This window comes from Epinephelus fuscoguttatus, linkage group LG1 (genome assembly GCF_011397635.1).
Source record: "Epinephelus fuscoguttatus linkage group LG1, E.fuscoguttatus.final_Chr_v1".
Lineage (NCBI taxonomy): Eukaryota > Metazoa > Chordata > Actinopteri > Perciformes > Serranidae > Epinephelus > Epinephelus fuscoguttatus.
The window spans coordinates 38,466,536-38,491,568 of NC_064752.1; the positions used below are offsets into that span (position 1 = coordinate 38,466,536).

General features: G+C 42.2%; 1 protein-coding gene across 1 annotated transcript in view; it reads left to right on the plus strand.

Moving 5' to 3' along the window:
• Window positions 1-222: 222 nt before the first annotated feature.
• lrp1aa (low density lipoprotein receptor-related protein 1Aa) overlaps window positions 223-25,033 on the plus strand; it is a 120,690-nt gene continuing 95,879 nt past the window's right edge. Inside the window, exons 1-2 of the mRNA XM_049581894.1 lie at window positions 223-832; window positions 19,105-19,227. Coding sequence (XP_049437851.1) covers window positions 736-832; window positions 19,105-19,227 — 220 coding nt within the window. The 5' untranslated portion in view covers window positions 223-735. The remainder of the gene's footprint in view (window positions 833-19,104; window positions 19,228-25,033) is intronic.

Genomic DNA, 25,033 nt, shown 5'->3' on the forward strand with positions numbered 1-25,033 from the left:
TGGAAGAAGTATGAATACATGATGGCACACGCACTTCATAAATTAAGCAGGGACTGAGACACTGTTGCAGTGAGTTTACAGGACAGTGTGTGATGTGATGGAGGTGGATGGTGGGGTGTCGGGTGCTGTAGGGAGAGAGACAGAGAGGCAAAGAGGGAGAGAAAGGGGAGGGCCAGCAGAGCTGCTGCTGCTGCGACGTCACTCAGACCACTGACTGACTGAGCTCCAGGCTTCAGGCTCAATCTGCGGCCAGCAGCAGCAGAGGTGGTGGGGAGGAGAGAGAGAACATTTGATCTACTACTTTATATCCTCCTGCGGCTTCTTCCACTGGGGCAGGGAGAACAAAAGACGGACAATTGCATGATTAGAGGCGCCAGCTCCTCTGTCTTCATCTCTCGACTGTAAGCCAGGCTAGCTTGATGCTCAGTTCAGCCTGCTAGCCTTTGTGGCAGGGCTGTCCATGCATCCAAGGAGCCCCTAAACAACCCCGGGCTGGGAGAAGCCTCGGCTTTCTTTTATTTTTTTTCCTGCTTTGACAGTCTGCAAAAAAAATATTCTCCGAGCGGGCAGACGGCAGCATCCCTGTCAGCTTCATTGCGCACTCACAAAGCGGATTTCCAGTGTGGAGCATCACCGCCTGGGCACGGTTTACACGTCGTCGCCTGTCTGCAACCTCCAGCTTTTGACAGCACCAAGAGACGATTGATGACTAATATTCTTTCAAGATAGGCTACAATGTTGCGCACCGTGGCCAACATGTTGGCAACAGGATTGCTTTTCTTGGGATTGTTGCACAGTTTGGAAGTATTCGCTCCGGCAAGGGCTGTAGATGGTAAGCAGAGCTGGTTTCAGCAGTCTTGTATTAAATGCTCAGGAGGAGGAAAAAAAACTCAATCTAAGTGTTTGCATGCTGGTTATGACAGGGTCTGTGGTGTTTTGTGTCTGCTTGTGTGAGGAGAGTAGACTGTGCCCTGGAGGAATGACTGCTCGGCTGAGTGGAGCAACGTGGAGGGGATGAAACCGAGGCGAGACAATTAAAGCGGTCTTTTGTTTCTGTCTCCCAGTGCCACATGTGAATATTGCAATGTCACAGCGGCGATCGCACATTTCCTCCTGCCCTCCGCTGGATACAGGCGCTCTCACACATTCACACGGACAGTCACTGATGGAAATTGTAGCAAAGGCCCCAAATACCCGCTTCAACCACTTGTTTTACAGATCGATGCCTCTTCTTTCTTCTTGCAGCAATCAGACACAAACCCATGATCATGGTGTCATGTCTGTTAATATGTCAGCTTTGGAGCATTCTGCGGAGAGCTGGAGTGTATCTGATCTGTCAGTTCACGTTCAGATCTCAACAGATCTTACTGAGTGCTGGTGTGATGACAGCAGTCATACTATTCTTTAAGTCCAACAACACTGTCATTTTCTATACATAGGTGTGGATTAAAGGGGGGGGCACAGGGGTCACAGCCCCCTAAATATGTAGAGCATGTGCATTTGTGTCCCTCAAACATGGCAGCAGCAAAATTAAAGACATTGATATCATACATTGGTGCAGAAAAGGCACAAAATGGTGCACGAAAATCACCAGAATGCAGGAAATTAAGTGTTTGATGCTCAAAATTTTGTGGCAGAAGACCCCCTGTTTCATATGTGTGTGTTGTCGATGTTGAAACCTACAACCTTGTTTCTGTTGCTCCTAAGAGGAATCAGATTTGTGTGTGGTTTTGATATGATATCGGAAAGTGTATGTGGCTGATTCTATGAGTAGATTATATGCAATCATCCCAGTTAGTTTTTCCTCTAAAAGCTCAGATGTTTCGTGCTGCTATTGACAGGCATGAGTAGCACTGCGTCACTGTTGTGTATCAGTATGATTGTTCAGCTTATCACACAGGCTGGGAACCCCTGAATGCCGACAGTCACATTGTGATCTGCAGGCAAATAGCGAAGAGTTCAAAACAGCTCCCCCCTACGACCCTGCGAACACACACCTTCTCAGGCTGGAACAACTTCTGGAAACTATTAAGCCTCACAGTCAGTCCCACTCACGCGCTCCTCTGTTTGGTAAGGAAAGGAAAAGGGCGTCATCAAAGGGGAGTTAGTGCAGACAGATTTGTTAAATTCTTTGCAGGTGAAAAGGGAATGTGAGTTTGTTTTTTTTGTTCGCAGAGATCTGCTGCTTCTCATTCATCTTGGGGATGTCTGAATATTTTTAGATAACTTTTCACTGCAGTAAAGCTGCCTCCAAGAAGGAGCACCAGTTGCTGTAAAGATAATCAGTGTTCTAAATTTAACATTGCATTAAATCCTGTAGGACTTTAACACGCATGACTGACTCAAACCACAGGCCGCATCTTGTGAGATTCATCGTCGAGCCATAAAAGCATCCCTCTGCCTTTGAAGTCATCTCATTGCACTTGGCAATCCAGTGCTGTGAGCTTCTTAGGGAGCAAAATCCACATAAATTACCACCTTGAAGATCAACTTGGATAGCCTGCAATCACCTGCAGTTTTCTCGCTCCTCCTTCGGTCGACAGCAACAGCTGAGAAACGCTGCCTATAAACAAACAGTTTCTGCCTCGACGCACTGTTATTGTTTCAGTGAAATTTTCCTCCCTCTCAGTCTTAATGCCTTGATTTGATGAGTCAGCCTTGTGCAGTACACCAGAGGAGATCACCAAACCTTAGCTTTACTTGAAAACTCAGTGGGATGCAGAGGCTGCTGTGCTTGACAGAGCCTTTCAAGGAAACACATTGAAATGTGTATTAATCAGCCAGACTGAATGTGAGATTTATCCTATTACTCTGATTTTTCCTGGTTGCCTGTAATTGCAACACCCTGAATTTGAAGCCAACCTCAGCAGACCATAGCTGACATGTCACTGTAGGAAGCCAGACTGCATGCTACTCCCTTTCAAGCAAAGCTAAATTGCTTTTTTGACCTCTTTGATTGCCTCTTTAATTTTTAAGGCCCTTTGAACCACATATGTTAGTAGTAAAGTTTTTTTTCCAGACTTGCCTGGAACTTGTCTTTTTCCATTTTCTAGACCTCTAAAGATTTTCTCTCACTGTCTATGTACTGTAGCCAGAGCAAAGACCCCGGGCCACCAACAAACCCTGTGTTTAATTGGGTCTAAACTGCTCTTTGTCTCCCAGAGGAGACCTCCAAGAACAGTCTCAAATTGTTCAGAAGGCGCTGCTAATTGGGGGCCCTGTAGAAAAGGCCCTAATGAAAGAATTTGCATCGTTTCACCTCATGAAAGTACTGTAATGTTGCCTCAAAAAGGGATCAGTGGTCCTCAGAAATGGACGGTGCTGTCCCCTGAGGCTTTATGTGATGTTTCCTATGAAAATAAAAATGGAGAAATGTGTTTGACATCTTGTCACAGAGGACAGCTGGAATTCTGACTTGAGTCATTTCTATTTTTTTCAGTTAGACTTCCATTTAAATGTTTTTGAAGTGAGCCTTCCCTATCTGAAATGCGTCATTCCTCATTTCACGTCTCCTTATTTTTCCTCCCTTAGATGTTAATTCATTTAGTAGCACAGGCTCCTCTCTTCTTAATTAACTCACCATCCAGTGCTTCTCCTGGCACTTTCCCCCTGTGGACTCTTCTGCTCTAACATTTGTTAGAGGCCTTAGACCTGGGCCAGCATTTGGCTCTTATTGGGGTGATACTGCCATCACAATGACATCCACATGGCCAAAAGGTTACCACTTTATTGTTTACTGACAACTCAGGGCAATATGGAAAAACAGAGTGCATTTGTGAGGTCCTTATCACTATTGGCCTTATGTCACACAAGCATTTGAAAGTGCATGTAGAAAAGCAGATAATGCAAATAACAGAGGAAGAGTATATTTAACACTGCTATAAATATGTGGTTCAGATCATGCATAACTAAAAGAGTGTTGGTTACTGCCTAAATGCGTTATATGACACAGCGAAAACCAGCCACGACTGCATAACTGAGCAGATATAAAATCCAGTACTCTGGTCAGCAGCTTTTCCTGGGGAAAACAACTCAGAGGCTAAGTAAAGTTCACTCTCATTATTGCACCGATGGTTTATGTGGCTGAACAGTCATAATGAAATTCTGTGCTGCTGTAGCCATAGACTTCCAACTGGCACATAACTGACAATACAACTGCGTCACACCTGATGTGAGATCTTTGTGCCCTGGAGGTATTCATTTATAATGGTCACAGTAAATTTATCTGTTTATGAAGGTCCTTGCAGCATTGTTAACTGCTCCCCTCATTTCTTCTTTTTATATTTAATGCAATAGAACACTGCATTTTGAGCCTTAAAGGGATAGTTTTGGAGATATGTTGATTCACTTTCTTGCCAGCCTGTTAGCAGCCAGTTAGCTTATCTTGGCATAAAGACTAGAAAGGCCCAGACACACCAAACAGACATCAAAGAACTAGCGGTTAAGAAAGCGGACTGTTGCATCACCTCACGTCACCTGCGTGAGAGCAAGTAACTGTCCATGCCAGCAAATGGCGGTAGTTTATAATCATTATTCAAATAGGGAAACTGGAAGACTGCCATGATGCTAGTTAGCCAGTTAGCATATTAAGGCCCCGTTCAGATGTAGCGTCTAAAAGCGTGTGGAAAATGCCAGCTGTGCTGTTTCCATCCTTTTATCCAAGGCGCTTCGGAGGTTGCGTTACTGTCGCGCCTGCTGTTACTAAGCAACCAAAACCGCCTGTCTCTCACAGGGGGAGTAAAAAAGTTACCGTTAGCCATAAAAATAGTGTATCATCATGCTCACCAGTTATCCCAAGCTCCGAGCTGATAATTCTCCAGGCATTGTTCCTTCTGTTGGAGTCAAAGTAGTACAACGTAGACAGGTCATATAACTCTAGGAATCCCTGGACAAGAATGATCAGTTGCTCCTCCATTGCTTGCTGCGCTGTCTCTGAAGCTGATCCAACATGCTGAATCATCTGAGAATAGACTGACAATGGCCAACAAGGGCGAACGGTGTGGAACACACCGCAAAGACTGGGGCGACAGACGCTCACTGATTACCAAACAATGTATGACGGCCTACCATTGGCTTGGTGTCACATTCCCTTATAAGCACCTCTAAGGCAACCAGAGGACAATCTTGTAGCCCTTTTCCGTACACTCATGCGGGCTTGGTTTGACTTGGTTTGACTCTGCGTGGTGGCCCAGTGTGGCAGGGCTTTGCATCTCCAACAGGGTTACCCACTTGGATGTGTGTCTTAAGCTGAAGATTCCCTTATCGAGTCAATGACGCTCTAAAGCAGCGCCCTCTTTAGCACTGTTTACTATCACACTGTGCAATGGCTGTTGGTAGCCAGCTACTTATCATCATGGATTTTCAAGCTGTTCTTCTGATTGTGCTCGGCAAAAATCTTTTGTTTGAAACTGATGAAGTATCTGCTATCGCAGTAGCATAGCAACAGCAGCAGAGGCTACTTAAATCTTTTGTGAATTGACACTGAAATTTGACACTGAATCCCCCCTGAATGATGATAATGTCCATCTGATGTCACTGCAACCTGCTTGACGGCCAGGTGCGCGTTACCTTTTACGAATTGTTTTAATTCTTTTTTTTTTTTTTTTTTGCAGATAAAACAAATAAATACAACATGTTATTCAGTGAGCCTTAGAGATGCTTGCAGGTGGATTTGTTACCTTCGAACAGAGCTAGCCATTTCCCTAAGCTAAGCTAAGTGTCTCTTGGCTCCAGACTCACACTGAATAGACAGATATGAGACTGGTTTTGATCCTCTGACATATTTCTAAAAATGTTGGACTATTTTTTTTTTAACTGGCAGTGTAAGATGTTCCCAATCAGGGAGGGAAATTAACACCAGTTATGAGAAAGTGGCTGGTAGAATTTTAGACACTAAATAATGACTTACTATAGAGTGGCATTTATCTCTTAGTGGCTGGATGCTCACAATTTAAAAGAAGAATTTCCCACCCTGCTCCCAACTCCCAAATTAGAAAGGATCAACAAAAGAGACTTTTTTTTTTTTTTTTTTAATAATTGCCTGAAAACAGTGCGGAAGGCTTTCAAGAGCTGACATTTAGTACCGCCAAAGTGCTCTGGGTACATGTGGCCAGGCTTGTCAGAACCGCCCTATGACCCACTTTAGAGTTGTGACCCAGTGATTGAGAAACACTATCTAGAAGGAGCTATTTAAGGATGGGAGATAGAACACGGCCTCAGGAGGCCCACTGAAAGAATATGAGCAGAAACTTGCTGGAGGATATCATGAACACGCACATGTATATTCACAATACATTAGGCAGCAACTCTTGACACCACAGCTATCAATACATAAAGGTAAGGATAAGGCAAAAAACCACTGGTGAACGCAGGCTTGGAAAGTGCAAAGCACTACCTGCCAGAATTCTTTGATTTATAGCCAAGACCAAATGCTGAGGTGGAGGCTGTATTGGCTGGAAAATCTGTCTGATTCAGTGGTTACTATTTCTCTTGGGACAAAATGACAGAAATCCCTCCTGGATGATGACTAAAGGTTAAACATTGCTCAGTTAATACCAAGGAAGAGATGCCATTTTGCCATATTCCTTTCTGTGTTATATGGGGATAAGAAACAAGTGCACTGAATATACAATAATATCGAATCGAATAATACAAAGTGCTTCTAATGAGAGAGAACAGAAAACCCGGGTTTTAATTCAGGGTCAATATTACGTTTGTCTTGGTGGTCCAGTGCGGTGAAACCTCGATAAGAGCTTTCCATACTCAGCTGTTTAAAAATGTTGATGAAATTTGTTGGGGCATGTCTCTTTAGTTGGCAGTGTAACAGTTGTCCAACTTTATTAATAAGTTAAAAAATATAGCTACCTCAATTAGGGTTATGGTATCTGGTCAGCTGATGACATTGTCATTGTGTACCAAACAGCAGTTGACTCACGCATACAAAAAACAATACTAAAGGCAGAAATGTGCAAATTTCAGCTCTCAACCTGTAGTAACTGGGGTTTTTTTGGCCACTTTGGGGCAGCTGAACCAGCTGGGTATATTACATCAACATATTATCACCTTTTTAGTTAATATGGCAAACACAGCGATGTCTCAACAACCGCTTTCATGCCACTATCCCAGCTAGAAAACCAGCAAGGCGTGGCTACAAAACTCTCCAAAAACTGCCTGACAGGCTGCTGGAGAGACAGGGCTGGGACGCTAAATCACAGCAGTTTTTGTTGTTTGTCTCCAACAGTGGTCTGCAGCTTGGCAGGTGTCTTGCCTAAGTGACACAACATCCACCATATCCTCCAACACCAAATGATGGAGTCAGCTCATATAATACATCACTTTGGAAATGTTAATATGATACGTATGAAACGTAGAAATGTAAAATATTCGTTATTTGCAGAAACGTATAATGCCAACATTTTTCTCTGGTGACTGGGCTGTGCTTTTTGCAGCTTTAAATCTGAAGTCCAGAACACTAATGTGTTGTCCTGTAGCTTCTTTGTTTAACTTATTGTAAGTCCAAGTGCGGAGAAAACCATCACTTTGCTTTATAGCTGTAGCTCACTTTAGTTTTATGTGAAAAGCGCTTTAATATTAAAGCCATACATTTTTTCCTGATATATTGCCCGCAGTGGAAGCAACAGACATTGTACTTTATGGTGTCAGAGCAGATGAGAGCAGAGTGAGAGAGATGATACTCCCCTGATAATTCAGCAGATACATTTGTATCAGCGTGAGTTAGAGTGTGTATGAATGAGTGAAAGTTCTATGTGTCATAAGAAACTTCATTTGAGATGAAGCCATTATAAATGAGCAGCAGTCCTTCACATGGCTATGTAATATACGTAGGTATGAATGTGATCATGGGCAGATTATGAGACAGTGGGCCCTTGGGTACAGATATGCAAAAGGCCCCACCACCTCTCCTACATAGGAGCAAGACACAGCAACTTTGTGCTGGTTTTGCATCTCTTTGTAGACAAGCGTCTTTATGTAGTTTAATGTCTGTTTGTGGTCATTTTTTCCCACATGACTTGAATAGCAACTACAGTTTTGTACACATCACTGCTGAAACTTTGATATAGTGTAATTCCATCAGCTTTAAGGGGCTTGTCACATTTGCAGTGTTGTTTTTATACTTGACATAAAAAATATGCATCTTTATTGTATTTCTTTCTTTTCCTTTCTCTTTTCTATATGTAAGTAACAGGAACCCATGATCACCCTTTAGCGCAGAGGCCAGGCAGTGTCAGGGTCAGGTCGGATGACTTGCGTTGACCCGTTCACACCAACAGCATACATAGGCTTAACTTGCTGCTCTGTGTCAGTCTGAAAGGACTGTGTGTGTGTTGTTCAGTGCACAATGGAGGCTATATCGCATGTTGTTGCTGCCAAAGATTGAACCTATCTATTTAAATCATTTATGCACAATATAAATCCAAAGCGTCATATTACTCTGCCTGTCACAAACATTGTTTAGTTTCAACTCCAGCTCCAGATAAAAATTGTCATTTTTTTTTTTTTGTTCATAAAATGTTACCAATCTTGGTTCCTCTGCCAGATAGAATACAGTCTATTTTCAGCATCAGCCCACACAACAAATACATTCATTCACATCCATTTAAGCCTCTGCTACAGGTTTTTTTTTTCTAAAGACATCCATTTTTTTTCTGGGACAAAAGTGTGACAGAGCAGAATCACACCCATTGTAGACGACTTGTGAATCCATTCCCTGTCGGAAGAAAATTGAAGCCAACAAACAGACTTCATTCTTTTGCAGCACACCCCTGACAGGAGTCGCCATAACTGACATTTTCAGATATGTTACTCAGGCAAACAGAACATCTTCAGCGACGCACACGCTCAGCACCAAGGTCGCTATTCATGCAAACGTGATTTAGATTTACTCCCAAACTTCTAATCCTAAACACAAAGTACCCAACCATAACTTTAACATAAGCCTAATTGTAACACTAATCCCTCAAGCAGGCATTCACCCTTCACTTAGTGGCAGAAATCCCCTCACATGGACCCACAATCATTATTTCTGCCTCCCGCCTGAGCAAAAACACAACATGAGCGAGAGATGATTGTGGAAAACACCTGACAAACATTAAGGTGATATTGCATCCAGTAAATCTCTATGAATATAATTCAGAGTATTGTGCATCAAGCGATCCTCACATTTACTGTGGAGGATTTCCCATACTCAACTGCATGTGTGTAGGCAGTATGACCTCTCTGATTGTGTGCATTGTGTGCTTCTGGGAAGAGAATGGGCAACTGTTCGCTCGACAATTATTACCCTACACACACTAACACCGATGCTACACTGAACATATTTAACAAATAACCCTCAACGTCACATCTTTTTTTATTGTTTGGAGATGATGAGGCACTTTGAACACAGTGAATGGTGGATCTCTACCCGTGTGTTTGCATGCTGAGTTGACTGAACTGGCTATAAAGATCACTAAAATGCCTTAAAGAAATAGTTTGACATTTTGGGGAATAAAATTATTTGCTTTCTGATACCCCTCTCACAACTGTCTATTAAATGGCATGCTACAACCAGCTGCTGGTTAGCTTAGCTTAGCACAAAGTCTGGAAGCAGAGGAAACAGTTAGCCTGGCTGGTTGATGGTAGAGCGCAGCTTGGGCCGCATTTTCCTGGCCAAACCCGACCCGAGTCCTGGTGAAATGCCTCCATACCACTGATTTCCCTGCATGGTTTTCGGAGCTATTAAACATCCCTGATAGCAAGTTTTATCTAGCGGCCTTCATTTTCATTAGCTCAGTCTGAATATTTACTGCCTCCTGCCTGAAATGTAACTATTGGCCTGTGTTGTGTTTAGGCGTTTAGGCTCCTAAATAACAAATTCCAGCACTTGAATAGGCCATAGCACAACAGAGCAGCATGACAAATGGGCCAAACCCGAACCGAACCTGAGCAAAAATTTCCGTCAGGCTCCGAGGGGTCGGGTGATGGTAACAAAATCTGCCTATTGGCTCTTCTAAAGGCAATCTTGGAAACCATCGGCTATCGTATCGTATGATGATATAGCCTCTGGGGACAATGGACAATATGTCAGGAGGTTCTGGTGTATCCAGTGGATATCCTGATATGGTATATGCAGGTCAAGGTTTCCTCTTCAGTGTTCCTGTCATTGTTAACAACCTGATCAGCAACTTGAGACGTGAGAATGAAGTCGATCCAGGTCTAGACAACATTTTGTCTTATCTCTATTAGCAGATAACTGTGTATGAATGAGGATAAATTAGGAAAAGCTAATTAAAAGCTAAATCGTTGAGAGATGATAGCTGTTGGGTTCCGAGATTGCGTTTCATGCAATGCGTTCTGCCTCTTCACATGGACGGTTTATCCACATGCAATCAAAACCCCCTCAAACATGATTGGCCAATACTATTTGAACTACAAATGGACTACAAACGGAAACCAGGATGCTTCTGTTACCAAAATCTTATTCTGTTGCCCACAGGTTCTGTAATTATTTGCAGATATGTTTATAGAGAGTACTCTAAAGATCCCTAATCATGTTATATGTTGTTTAATCTGTACAAAAAAAGAGGACACTGTTTTAATAGAGATTGATGGGCCAGACTATTTTTGACCTGGAGCAGTAACTTCCTTCCTGGTTTCCTGGCAACTGCAAGCAGCCAAAAAAATGTCCAGTATATTACCCATCAGGAACGCTTTGGTTTCTGTACAGACTAAACAACGTATTTGAGTGTCATGAAAAGCGCTATATAAGTATAATGTATTGTTATTATTATTACTATTAGTATTATCTTTAATGGTGCTGGTAGGCAGATTGTGATACCTTTGGCCAGAGATAGGCTGTCCCCCCGTTTCCAGTCTTTATGCTAAGCTAACCGCTGCAGATGAGGGTGGTATTGATCATCTTGTTTCTTAGTGTTTATTGTGTTCCTCAACAAATGTCTTGTTCAAGATTTCATCATCACAGAGTCATGGTCAGGCCCCCTTCTCATCAGGTGTCATTAGCAGTGCTCAGGTTACTTCATCACATGGATAGTTAATGTGAGAGAACATTCTAGAGAATCTCGTCTCATTCCATGAAGCTCATGCACACTGAGGCTTGAAGCTTGTACTGGTCTTATGAAAAGGCACTAAAGAATTTCATATAATCTTCTTTAATATGTTTCCCTCGGCAGCATACTAAGTAGGCTTAATTGTCATTTTTCTCCCCGTGCAGCTACGTACAGAGTATGCTGTGGCGGTGGTGTGGCAAAGGGATTTGTCTAAACTGACTGGTTTGATAATGGCGGATCACACCTTGTGGTTTTCTGCTTCGTCCCCAACTTTGCTGCTAAATTCGATTTAATCCTTATGTGGAAGTGGTGGAGGTCGCAGATCTCCTCCCTCTGAGCTCCAACACTGCCTCTAGTACAAATAGCAGTCGTGGTTGATTACCACTCAGGGGTTGAGACATGGTGAAATCTCAGCCAGACATCCAAATAGCTTTTAATTAAGTTCACATTTGATTACTCTGCTTGGCTCAATAGGCTCTACCTCTCACTACCACAGAGGCGTGTGTAGATTGACTGTGTTTGTGCTCAGATCTGACCTGTAAAATAAAAAAACAGTTTCAGGCAGGGCTGCGTCGTCCTGCATGACGGAGCCCCATTTTACTTGGCAGCTATCACCAGACATGAGCACATTCCTGATGTTAATTCTCCTCAGCTCTAAGTGCATGCATAACACACACTTACGTAGACTTGTGAGCACATAGACGGTTCTAGAAACACACAAAACATCTCATGAAAACGTGATTAAATTAAACATTCATTAATCATCCAGAGGATGACAGACACATCCCCAAACCTTTACTTGTTATCTTTCAAAATATTGATACAATAATGGTGACTGCTTTGTAAGCATGAATACGCTTTGTCGTCCATTCTCTGAGGTAATCACATCCAAATTCTGTCTGAACTTTTGTTCAGTTTGTTCACTCCTGACTCGACTTCCAGCTCCTCCAAACCCTGCCGGAAAGGTTTATTTAAGAGGCGCAGCTGGGGCCTCTTTTTCTCTGTTTTGTAACATGACAAATTGGAAAAGTTTTTTTCCCCCTCCCTCTTCCTTCTTCTCACTCTCTTCCAATACAAACTCCTGAAGCGTTTGTGCCTGAGCTGTGGAGGAGGATGAGGAGGTGGCAGGCCGCAGCCAAACAGTCTAATATAGACTCTTCCCTCGTTTCATGGCCCTCAGTAGAACCCTCTCAGGTCAGCTCAGAGGTCAACAAAATAGACCCCTGCCTCTGTCTTTCTGCTCTGTATCACTCTCTCCCTTTACATCTTTTATTTTTGCTTTGTTGTGGATGTTTGCTGTCTCATTACTTGCCAAGTTATTAAATCAGGCCTGAACACAAAATATTAAAAAACATTTCTCACTTGATATTCTTTGTGGACTTTTCTGAGTTGTTAATCATTAATATCCTGCGGCATTTCTGATGTTTCACTCTGTCCCATTTAAGATATTTAGCTATGAGTCAATGTTGAGCTGGTCACGCTGCTGTGTTATTCTAGTCTGTGGCCCTCTGAAAAGATAAAGTGCGTATATAGATTTGGCCAAGTGGGCGTCAGTGTCGAGATGGATTACACACAATTCAGGTTGTTTATCTTGCCCTCATAAAAAGCTCCCTTTCCTAAATATTTGAAAAGATAACGAAGCTTTATCATGTCTAATAGTGAAGAGTATTTGGGATAGCAGGAACATCTTTTCCCCTTGAGAAACAGTGTGTTATTTGCGTGAGTACACACTATCTTCAGTAGACTAAACTACATGAGTCTTTCCCCGTAGACATTGCAATGGTCTCTAAGCATTTTGATTAACTTCACCATGCACTTACTTCAGCCGACACACCCACCTGACCCGGTGCTTTTGTGCGGCCTGCGTCCTTTATTATCCTCAATTGTTTTTTGTGAGTCATTCCCTGTTACAAAGGATCACCTCCTAAAATCTGAGATGATTTATTCTGATGCATTTATTGTCTTTGTGCTATGTAGTAAAGGAATGCAGCTGCTCTCATGGAAAAGCTTTAAATTTATGTATGCCCAAATAACTTTCCATGCTTATGTTGTATTTCTCTTCACCGTTGTCCCTCTCAGTCTTTAACAGTCATACTGACCTATACAAGGTGTGTGCGCGCGCGCGTGTGTGTGTGCGTGTGAGTGACGATGTTTTAAACAATACAGGGGAAACCCAAGTCTGTTATCTCACACAGCCAGGTAGATTCCAGGGTTATGAAACAAGATTTGTTTAACAGATCTAAACTGAAGATAACCATCCATAGTGCGCAGTATTCTGCAAAAGAATTACAATGAGCTTTTTTTCCTCAATGCTAGCAGCATTGCAGTGTCTATCTGTGTGTCCATAACTGTGGCCCAGACTGAAATATTTTAATAACTATTGGTTGGATTGCTATTAAATTTGAACATTCATGGTCCCCACAGGATGAATCATACAGATTTTGATGATCCTCTGACTCATTATCTAATCTCACCAGCAGGTTGACATGTTTGGTCTTCAGTAAAATATCTCAGCAAGTATTGGATGGACTGCTATGAAATTTGGTGCACATGTATGGTACCCCTTGGATGAGTTCTAATGACTGGTGATCCCCAGACATTTCCTCTAGCACCATCAGTAGGTCAAAGTTTTCACGTATATGATTATGACATTCATGGTTTCCAGTGGATGAATTGTAGAAGTCAGATGATTCTTAGACCTTTCCTCTTCTACCGCCACAAGGCTGACATTAGTTAAAACTTTAATGTGACACAAATAAGACATAAAGGCTAACGAACAATATGTTACTCCAGTGTTTACTGCTGTTGATGTGTAGAGCAGCCATAATGGATTTTGAGGTCAGGGTTGATGAGGTTCTTCCGACTTTCTGAGTGGAAATCCGATTTCAGGTGGTTTCAGTTTAACTTTTTGATTGGGAACTTCTGACTGGAAGATACTATTATACTTGGCTGAAAGATTACCAAGGCTTGCAAGTTTGCATATATTAACTGGTCTCTAAAATTCTAATTGTGACTGTGTCTGCCTCTGCTGTCAGAGCACTAGAAAAGTTAGAGAACAGCAGTTGTGGGGCTGGTGAAGATTGGCTCACTCAAGGGCACTTGATTTGTGGCTGTCCAGTTAAAGGTGTGATACACACAGCCAGCTTTGAAGACTGGATTCCATACTGCTTGAGCTCCCTTTCAGCACCACTGCTGACGGTACTTTAAGTCCGCCTTCACCTCAACCGCTGCTGAGTGGTGCGTGATGAGGCGGTAGTCTCAGTGTCTGCTGGAGCTTTGTAGTGCCCTGGTTGATCTCAGAGGGCAGGCCGCCAACTTATTTATAGCTCTGCTGTGGGTGTCGGAGGAAATGGGGCTGTGGCTGGGGGCGAGGCTTGTGTTTGCCTTAGGAGAAGGCTCTTCCTCCCAACCAGACTGAGCTCATCTTGGAGGACCATCAGACAGCGGCAGGGGCAGAGGGCAGTGGATTTGTAATCCGGTCCAAATGGCGATGACCCAAAGCATTTTCACTCAGCCACCACTTTGGTAAACACACAGGCAGCTCATTGATAGCATGTGTGACATTCCTCCATCCCATCTCAGTATCCTGGCCCAGCTCAGTCTGTTCTCAGATCTTCAGGCCTGCCCCCAGCTGTGAGAGCCCTGCCCCCCTTTGACTTCTGGTTCACTCCCCGCCTCTCCATTTGCTCTCATGGCTGCAGTTCATCCAGCGTTTTCTCTTATGTCATCCTGTGTCATATTCATCTGTTTACCATCTTTATTTGGCTTCATCCTCTTCCTCCCTGCATCATTTCCTTTCCAAACAAAAGACAAACCTGTTAAGACCTGCTGTATTGTGCACCAGTTCACAAAACTGTGAGACAGATAACTCATGCCAAAAACATGTTTTGCTCTGAACTGACTGGCTGTCTTTACTTGGATATTTTTAATCAGATAAATCCTGAGTCTGTCAAGCAGACAGAAATGTTAAAATAACATTAAAATGGTTGTCAAGTGTGCAGAGACCAATTGGTTTTATTCAGCTTGACATGGAAACGCAGTAAACCTTTACATGCCTTATGCAATACCTCAATGCCACCAACCCAAAGCAAGGTTATCATAAAGACAAAGGAGCAAGAAAATGGCACATTTCAGGTATATTGTTGGTGTGCATTGCACTATATAGGTATTCATTACTCCAAATTTTAGATTTTATTTTTTGCTGATCAAGTTTTATTGGATCTGTGTTAAATGTAGGCCTGATTAATAAAGAAAGAAAGACACCATAAACAGCTTTAATCAGTTTAAAAGCTTTTTATCATTTAAAGAAATTGAGCTGGGGGAAGGGGGGTAGTATTCATTCATTCTCTGAGATTACAAAGTCATTAATTTACATCCTGAATTCTCTGAGAATAATTGTCAGAAAGTCAAAGAGCAACAACGCCTATGAAAGAAGGAGGTTGTGGTGGATCAATAGGTATCACGTAACTTAATATAAATAAATACAGATGCAACAGATGAATACACTCTGGAACATAAATGGCACATGCATTCAGTGTCTGAGCAGTAAAATACGCTTATGAACTGTTATCAGACCGATCTGTACTCAGTGTAAATGCACAACAGCTGTGGATGTTTGTCAGACGTTTCATTTTAAAACCGACAGGGCTGGATGTAACTGGGCATTTCACTGAGGAACTGTGTATGCCATTAAAGGAAGAGATGCACCCATTGTCTGAGCTTGCCAACCTGGTCACGGGTGTGGTTTGCGCTGCGTTTGAGTTTTATTGTTTTGTACAAGTGAAAATCAAGGAGAAACACAAGGAAATACAACTTTCAATGGAAAATGGTGTCAAGGGAGAGATTTTTCACAACTTATCCCTAAGCGGTATGAACCATTATTCACCATATATGCAGTTATGTTTATAACTGCTGCATATTTTCAGATATCTTGTTGTGATTTGATGACCTGAGGCCGACTGTATTGGCAGCTCTGACCGTGCGCGTTGTCTGCTCTCCCTTCGCTTCTCTCTAACCATCACAGCTGAGCTGGTGGTACAGTAACCCTTATAGCTGACTGCCTTCACCCTCAGCTAGCTAACCTCCTGACCTACTTCCTCTGGTCCCCGATATGTTTCTGTCAGCAGCATCTCGTGGTTGAGGCTGAGGCGGGCGTGCACTCATCCCACAGCCATTATTGGGAGCAAAGTGAACAGCAAGTCGAGTTAAGGCACGTCTAAATAAACAATACACAGACGCACCGCAACTAGCGACCTGCTAGGGCCAGTGTTGACACCTCTATACAAACAAACAAACAAATAAATGTGCAAGAAAGAAGAGGGATGAGGAGCAAAGAGGAAACGCGTTAACACAAGCCTGGTTGCATCTCATGAATAATTCAAATCCTTGTGAATTCTGAGAGAGAAAAAGATGCCCTACGCACACACACACACACACACACACACACACACCGATCACAGTGGTACACAGAGGGGGATAACTGGGGAGTGTGTGAATGTGTGCAGCAGTATGTCAGGTTGAATTCATGGTATTTAGGTTGAGTTCCATTTCAAGATTCCCTTCACCACTGGAGTTGGAGGCTAGCATTAAATGTAAATACAGTCATCCTGTTTATCCTGCTTCATCCCATCATCCATCCCTCGTCTATCCCATGCTTCCCCTCTGTCTTATTCGTCATGCTATGTGCCTAAATAATCAAGGGGTTACACTAACATTAATGTTTCCAATCAGTGCTTTATACTCTGACCTAAGCAGCTGGAAAAGTATCTGTAGGCTACAGGGCAGATGATGACAAATTCCAGACATCACACTTGATAGTCAGCATGATGACAGAAAGAAACTAGAAAAGCACTCGGAGATCACAGACCTCCGCCAAGCAGCTCGGATTTCCTGCCATTTTATTATTTTATCCACTTCGCTTCAACCGATCAGCACCAAAATTTTATCATCTGTTCCTTGTCCCATTATCAAACTTTCCTGAAAATTTCATTAAAATCCGTTCAGAACTTTTTGAGTTATTTTGCAGACAGACAAACAGACCAACGCCGACGAAAACATTACCTCATTGGCAGAGGTAATGAAAGTTGAGTGTGTATAAAAAGGACCTGTCCAGGTGTAGACATGAGCTGAGATGATAGAGAAACAGTTCAATAACAACCCGGTGATAAATAAGTGAGGGAATTCCAGTCATAGTTTGGGGTTGCCTGTTGCTCTCTTTTAAATGTCAGCTGGTAAAATGTTTGTTTGGCTTTAGTGGATAATAGTTTTGAAGGAAATACTGTTTTATGGAAGCAACTACTTCATTAGATTTGTTTATTATTCAGCTGATGCTTTAGTCCTTAAGTGTCCCGATGCCCTCTGTTGCTTTACACCCACAATATGACATGGTCCTGCAGAGCCTCATGAATAAAACTGATAAAAAAGTGTAATGTAATTCTTCTTTTTAATACTATTAACTCTACATTACCATGACATGGGGTCAAATATCCTATTATAAGGTCTCAGTTTTACTCTTTTCATCCTTTTTCTATGACCTGCTGTTAGAGTGAAGAGGTAGCCTCAGCCAAAAGAGGAGGGTAGTTCCTTCTGGTGTCCAAAGTCTCAATAAATTTACTGTCTGAGCTAGTGATGGGAATATATAAGATTTTAATGATACCAATGCAATTATCCATATACCATCCAATAACCTAAATGAGCTACTTTGGTTGTGTCGGATATTTGTAGCAGTTTGTTACCAAGTGAAACCATGCAGACACAAACAATGTGTCAGTATTGGATTATTATATGTGACTGCCAGCGTTGGTGCATTTACAGCCATTCTCCATTCTGCCAACAGTTTGTTGACAAGTCATGCCTTTTCATCAAGTAGGAGACATCGCTGTTGTCAGTAAATCCCGACATCTCTGACTCAGAATTACAAGTGGGAGGCTGGCGTGATTGCGTGGCTCATAATATGAAAGTGGTATAAACCACAGCAAATTCTCATTGTGTGTATTTGAAGGCAGTTGTTGGCCCCTAATACATCACTTACTATTACTTTGGCTGATGTTTAATTAATAAACTTCTTTAATGAGTTTTGTAATGACTAAAACAGACCTGTTTGGTGTGAAACGCAGCTTTACAAGAGGATTTTAGGAAAGAAGTTTGACATTTGAATTATTTAGTGCAGCATAACATGCAAGACGTGCAAATAAAAGGCTTGTTTGTGAAACTAGGACAACATGAATGGCACAGTTGAAGTGGCCAATCCATTAATACTTTCTTTTCTTTGCTATACTTTCCAATGATGGCTGAGGACCTGCTGAATGAAAGACCATTATGAAGCTTGGGTCATGGCTTACATTTTCAAATTGAGTTTGTAAAATCCCAAGCATAATATAATGTACTCATGTACATCCTGCACATTTCTTTATCTTGCCTTTTTTTAAAAGAATATGCACGCTGCTTTTTTTCCTACATATTTCCCACTCAGCAGTAAGTTGTATCAAACTACACTCCGTCCCCCGAATGCCCCTGGGTGACTCAGCTTTGTTGCTTGGGTGTGTGTATGTATGTTGTCAAAGTGTTTATTTGCTGTTCTGAGAGGACTGTGTGGGCTTGAATACGCTCCCCCATTTGGCTGCGGCTGGAGTGGGCCGTTTTTTTCTCTCTTTTTGGAAGGTTGGATTGAAGGGGATATGGATGATGGTGATGGGGGGGGGCAATTCACAGAACAAGATGTTCTTTGATATCCTCCAGACGTGTTGCATCACTGCTGTTGGCCTGGGAACGCTGACCTGGATATTTAGGTGCAGCAAGTTTACGCAAAGCCTGCATGAATGTGTGTGTTTGGGTTTTTGTGTATCCGCCCTCCAACCCCTCCATCAAATAGCAACTTTCCAGGACCTAATTAGGGCCAGTGAGGGCCACTATTGACTCTGAACACAACAGACCTCGCTTGCTAATGAGACCTCAGAAATAAAGATCGCTGACACAAAAGGAGCTGTTTTTTTCTCAGAAATCTTTTAATTAATTCACTTTTTTCTTTGTCTCTTTCCAGCTCCAAAGACCTGCAGCCCGAAGCAGTTCGTGTGTAAAGATGGGGTGACGTGCATCTCTAAGGGCTGGCGCTGCGATCGGGAGAAGGACTGCCCGGACGGCTCTGATGAGGAGCCTGATGTTTGTAAGTCTTAAAAAAAACATATAAAATATTGAGTCCAAGATATTGTATCCTGACACTGTGGGCTACCCTGATTGTTATGATCCTGCTGCATGTGCTTTTCACAGCACAGTGAACTTTGGCTGACATTTAAACCATTCAGGGAAGATAATTGCAGTGTGGAGAGGAAATGCTTCTCAGTTTATGCAGATCTCTATATGTGTATTATATCATTTAAAGCACCCCTAGTCTAGTGGGTTTAGGACACTTCTTTTTCACATCACATAGCAGATAGTTTGCCCTTTTTAATTCTACAGTATGAATTGTGTGTAACTATGTGGAATAATCTCGTCATCTCTGATGGGAATAAGGGGAAATTAAACAGTGGTGGAAGAAGTACTCAGATGTTTTACTTAAGCAAAAGTAACAATACTATAATGTAAAAATACTCTGTTACAGGTAAAAGTCACGTGTTTAAAATCTTATTCAACTAAAATGACAAAAGTATGAGCATCAACATTTACTTAAAGGAACAGTGTGTAGGATTTAGTGGCATCTAGTGGTACTCCTTTTGTAGAATGGCTTAATTCAGGTTAATGTATATTATGCTAGTTGGAGCTGATTTTATATGCTGCTTAGTAACTTAATCAATAATAGTATGTCATTATTTATTAGCTGATTTATATCTGATTTGTATTAATAATCTAAATATGCAACATAACTAGTTACAAAAGTTGTCAAATACATGAAGCTGAATTTAAGTTCAATATTTGTCTCCAAAATGTAAAAGTAAAAGTAGGTAGAAAAAGTGAAGTACAAGTACAGCAAACTTGTACTTATGTACGACACTTGAGTAAATGTACTTACCGGTAGTTAGATTCCACCAATGAAATGAAAAGAGAGCCAAATCATGAATATTATTCATCTGTAAAAATGCTAACCCATAATTGGTTAACGTAACATCTTCATCTTCATCTGTGCAAGAGATAGTTTTTTAGGCAATGTGTAAATTATGTAATTGGACTCGAACACTGTTCAACAGGTGCAGTTTCCGAGTGCAAAACGTGCTGTGCTGGCTTTTAAGGCATTCCTTTTAGTAACAGCAAAGGTATGCTAATATGTTACTGTAGCGTTTGATCCCTCCGAACACACTCTAAAAGTAGTCGTCGGCGAACAGACTGAGATTGTCAGGCCATTAGATTTATTTGGCTAACCACAGCCAGGCTGGAGAAAACAATGGGATGTTTTATGAGCGAGCGCGAGAGGTCGTTCTGCCTTCAAACAGTCCTGTCATGCCCAATTAGGAGATGTACAAAGTTTGTCTTGTTTTGATCGATGTGATTTCCTTTTGCATTCAGAGCCACAGAGGACGCAGTCATGAGACGAAACCAAAAGTCGTACTAAAAAAAAAGACAGCCGTCGTTTCAAAGTCTTCATTAGAGTGGAGATGCTTTGAGGCCGAATCCCTGGGGAGGGGATGAAAGCAGCAGTGTCTTTTTGGTCAGCCTCTCAGGCTGAAACGCCTGTAGTTTTCTAAGAGGACAGAGGGCTTGGTTTGGGGGGGGGCAGTGTGTTTGTGTGTGTGTGCATGTTTCTTTGTGTGAGGAGGGGTTGGGGGGTGGTTGGCCTGGCAGAGAGTGAGTGAGGCCAGGGTAGAGTGCCATAGCTGCAAGTCTAGATGCAGCGACTGTACGAGAGTCAGTCTGGAAGTCATTAGAGACTCGCCCAGAGCAATGGAGAAACCTGCTGTTTTTCACAACCTGCTCTTCTCCCCCCTTCTCATCTGTGGGCCAGCCTCCTTCCGTGTCTCTATCTGGGACAGAAACAACAGTGACTCCATCCTCTGTCTCTCTCTTCTCTGTCAACCTTATGCCAAACTCTCTCACAAACAACAGTTATAGGACCTAAGCTGCAGAGGGACCTGCCTCCTCTCAGTGTCAGGGTGGAAAAGGAGTGAGTCAGAGAGACAAAAGAAATACCAATCTTCATCTTAGCTTTCTTAGAGTGTAGCTGTTTTAAAGGTTGGAGTAAACATGTCAAGAGCAGAAGTCAGAACAGAAGGTCCAACAGTCTGTCAGGGTGCTCTCTGCTGAATTGTGGTTTTATTTTAGTTAAACTGAAATTAAAGGATAAGTGTGGTGTTTTCTTTTTGTCAACAAACGTCATGAACAGACCAAAACCATCAACAAACACATCCTATTACCAAGTATTGCCTCAGTTGCCAAAGCTTGATATAATTTATTCCTCTGAGCCTCTATTTTTGTTCAAAATCTTTTAACAATACATCAGTGAGCCACACAGTTGCACTTGGTGACATATTTCTTCATTACGAGGAGCACGGGTGCTGTAGTTTATTTGAGCCAGTCCCACATACACCATCCTACTGCTGTGAATAGATGCTCGTGCAGCAAATCTGCAGTTGAAAGAGGCCCAGAAATGCACTTGCATTTGCTCTTGTTTGAGTCACATTTTTTACAGACTTAAAGTATATATATTTGTGACCCAGTTTTAAAGATTTCTGTCTTCTGTGTAATCACATCCATCTTTCAGTTCAGACCTTCGTCACATCTTCCCCCTCTCTCCCTGCGTTTCCTGAGGCCTTCTACTGTCAGATTATCAAAACACAAAACAAAATGTTGTCAGGAAAACAGAGAGATTAAACTACATGATGTTTGATGAAGAGCAGATGTTGGGAGTCAAAGCTGTGACGTACTGAATAAATGTCAATCCAGTTAAATTGGGATTATTAGGGTAGAATATTGGGGCCAGGCAAAAGGGAAAAAATGAAAGGAGGAAGTTTTTTTGTTTGCATTTCGAAAATAAAGTTGAAATATTGAGAAGAATAACCTTCAATATTAGCACCAGGTCTAAGAAAAAATTAGGAGAAAGATGTTTTCTTTTTTTGCATTTTGAGAAGTATGTCAAAATGTTAACAATAAAGTCTAAAAGTCAATAATAAAGTTGACATTTTGAGATTAAAGTTGGATTTATGAGAAATTATTTTTCTATTAAGAGATTGTGCCAAAAATGGGGCGCCCGGTGGCTTAGTAGGTAGAGCAGGCGTCCCATATATGAAGGCAATGTCCTTGCCACAGCGGCGGCAGGCTCAGTTCCAGCCTGTGGCCCTTTACTGCACGGCACCCCCTCTCTCCCCCCGTCACACTTAGACTGTCCCATCTAAAGATGGCAGAAAGCCAAAAAAAATAATGTTTAAAAAAAAAGGGATTGTGCCAAAAAATTGCTTCTCTTCAGAAGGAGCTATCACACAAAATTGAAAGAGGTGGCCACATTTGTGGAAACTGAAAAAGCTGGTAATGGACAGATGCAAGGGTATCCATGGTTACCTCTGTGTGCAATACAGAGAGGTTTTGTTTTATTACAGGAACAATTTTATGACTTAATTCTTCGCATTTTAACTTTATTCTCGACATTTCAACTTAATTCTCGCAAAAAAATAAATAAATAAACACATATATATTTTTCCTATGCCTGGTACTAACTCTGAAATTTTGACTTTATTCTCAATTTTTCAACTTTATTCTCATCACTCTTTAACTTCATTCATTCATTCATCTTCTAACCGCTTCATCCTCTTGAGGGTCGCGGGGGGCTGGAGCCTATCCCAGCTACATCGGGCGAGAGGCAGGGTACACCCTGGACAGGTCGCCAGACTATCACAGGGCTGACACATAGAGACAGACAACCATTCACGCTCACATTCACACCTACGGACAATTTAGAGTTATCAATTAACCTAGTCCCCAATCTGCATGTCTTTGGACTGTGGGAGGAAGCCGGAGTGCCCGGAGAGAACCCACGCTGACACGGGGAGAACATGCAAACTCCGCACAGAAGGGCTCCCACGCCCGGGATCGAACCAGCAACCCTCTTGCTGTGAGGCGACAGTGCTAACCACCACACCACCGTGCCGCCCACTCTTTAACTTTATTGTTGAAATGCAAAAAAAGTCTTATGCCTTCTTTTTCTAATCTTTTCTTATGTCTGACACTAATACCAAAAGTTCAACTTCATTCTCATCATTTCAACTTTATTCACCTTTCATTTTTTCCGTCATGCCTGGCCCTGATGCTTCTCTGTAATGAGCCGATATAGTACACGGAGGGGAGAAAAAAAAAACGCTAATCTGTTTATGTGAGCTGGAGGAGATGTCACAAGGATTAAAAATGAAAATTGATTGAAATGCCATGTTATCATACGCTTTATGAGCTTGTATCCCAAACTGTATGTACACCACCCGTGCCCTGGGAGGCATTTGTAGTTTTATTGTTGTGATAAATGTGCCCTTTGTGAAGGTGCTTTTGCAGATGCTTCTGGTTAAAAAGATGCATGAGAGAGGTTTATTTATTCACTGATGTGGATGGGGCTTCACAGTGGCCTTTGTTAGTGTGTTGGCTATTGCCAGTGAAGTCAGCCACTGTCCAGTGCAGCTGCTTTGCCCTGCTGTGTAACCCCCACAATGCTGTTCTTTGTACCCCGGGGTGCTGGGTCAGACTGGTATAGAGGGATACTGAAAGAGTAAAACAAAAACAAAATGGTTGTCTGGGCATATGACCTTTTATATAGAGCTTTGATCTGCATTCCCAATCAATGAACAATTGAAAGCCACGCAGTGAAGATAAATGTGAAGATTATTCATCTGGATAGCCAACAGGTAGGGCGGGGGCTCTCGTAGAGCTGCCATCTCCCCAGGGTGTAGCCTTTATTGGGGTCCTGAAATATTCCCATGTGCAGTGAACGTGCCCTGGAAGCACAGGAAGTGTGTGACGCTGAAATGACGTCCCCTGCCCCTGGCCTGTAATAAGGACAGTTCTAAAGACAGTTCCCACCTAGGCTGCAATTATCTCTTTAGGAGATGAAGCACTTTTGTAACAGCCACTTTCAGAGTGGAAAACATAATCTTTCATGATGTAATGTGCGTCTCACTGGCTCCTATCAAAAGAAATGAAAGACTGCCTTAAAAAAGAGATTAAATCTTTGCACTACTTGCTCAGAAGTCAGACCTGCAGCAGTTGTAATGAGACAAAGGGGTTTATTTATCTGTTTAGTGTATTTTTGATCAACGGTGTGATTTACTCAACAGCTGACCCAAAGCCAGTAGTTACACTGTTCAGATATGGAAGAGGAAGAGATCCGTCTGATCCTGCTACTGTCTCCTTAAAGCAGCCACCACCCAGTCCAGATAACCATCAGCATGTTAAGGAAAACAACCTTTGCTCAACATGAAAGAGTCTGTTGCCTTGCAGCACCCTGTCCCTACAAGAACCTGCTGCAGGTGTGAGAGCATGTGCACACAGTCTGCCTCTTCTCTACACACATACACTCAACGTATTTCTCTCATACAGACAATAAAGCAAACATTTAATCTCTCTTAAAAAAAAGTTCAAAGATGCTTCACACTGTATTCTTCAAATGGCGTTCCCCAATAGCCACCACCAGCACACACACACGCACACAAATATTCATGCAGGCATTACATCACACACCAACAGAGGAGAAGGATTGTCACCATGAGTGTGTACGACTCTTAAATCAGCTCATGCTTCGTAAGGTAATGTGCCTGTAATTACATGGAGTGTGGTAATTTGGCAGTGAATGGTTTTTGCACGAAATTGTCTGCAAAGTATGACACTATCATAGTGAGTTATGTGTTACGTTCTACTTTTATTGAGTCAGAGAGAAGCAACAACATCCCCACGACCCAATACCCAAGACTTGAAGTAGTTGTACCGTAGAACTTCACTCCGTGCTGCAGAGTAATCAATATTTAATGTACTGAAACCAGGAAATTTGGCCAGAGTATCTGCATTAA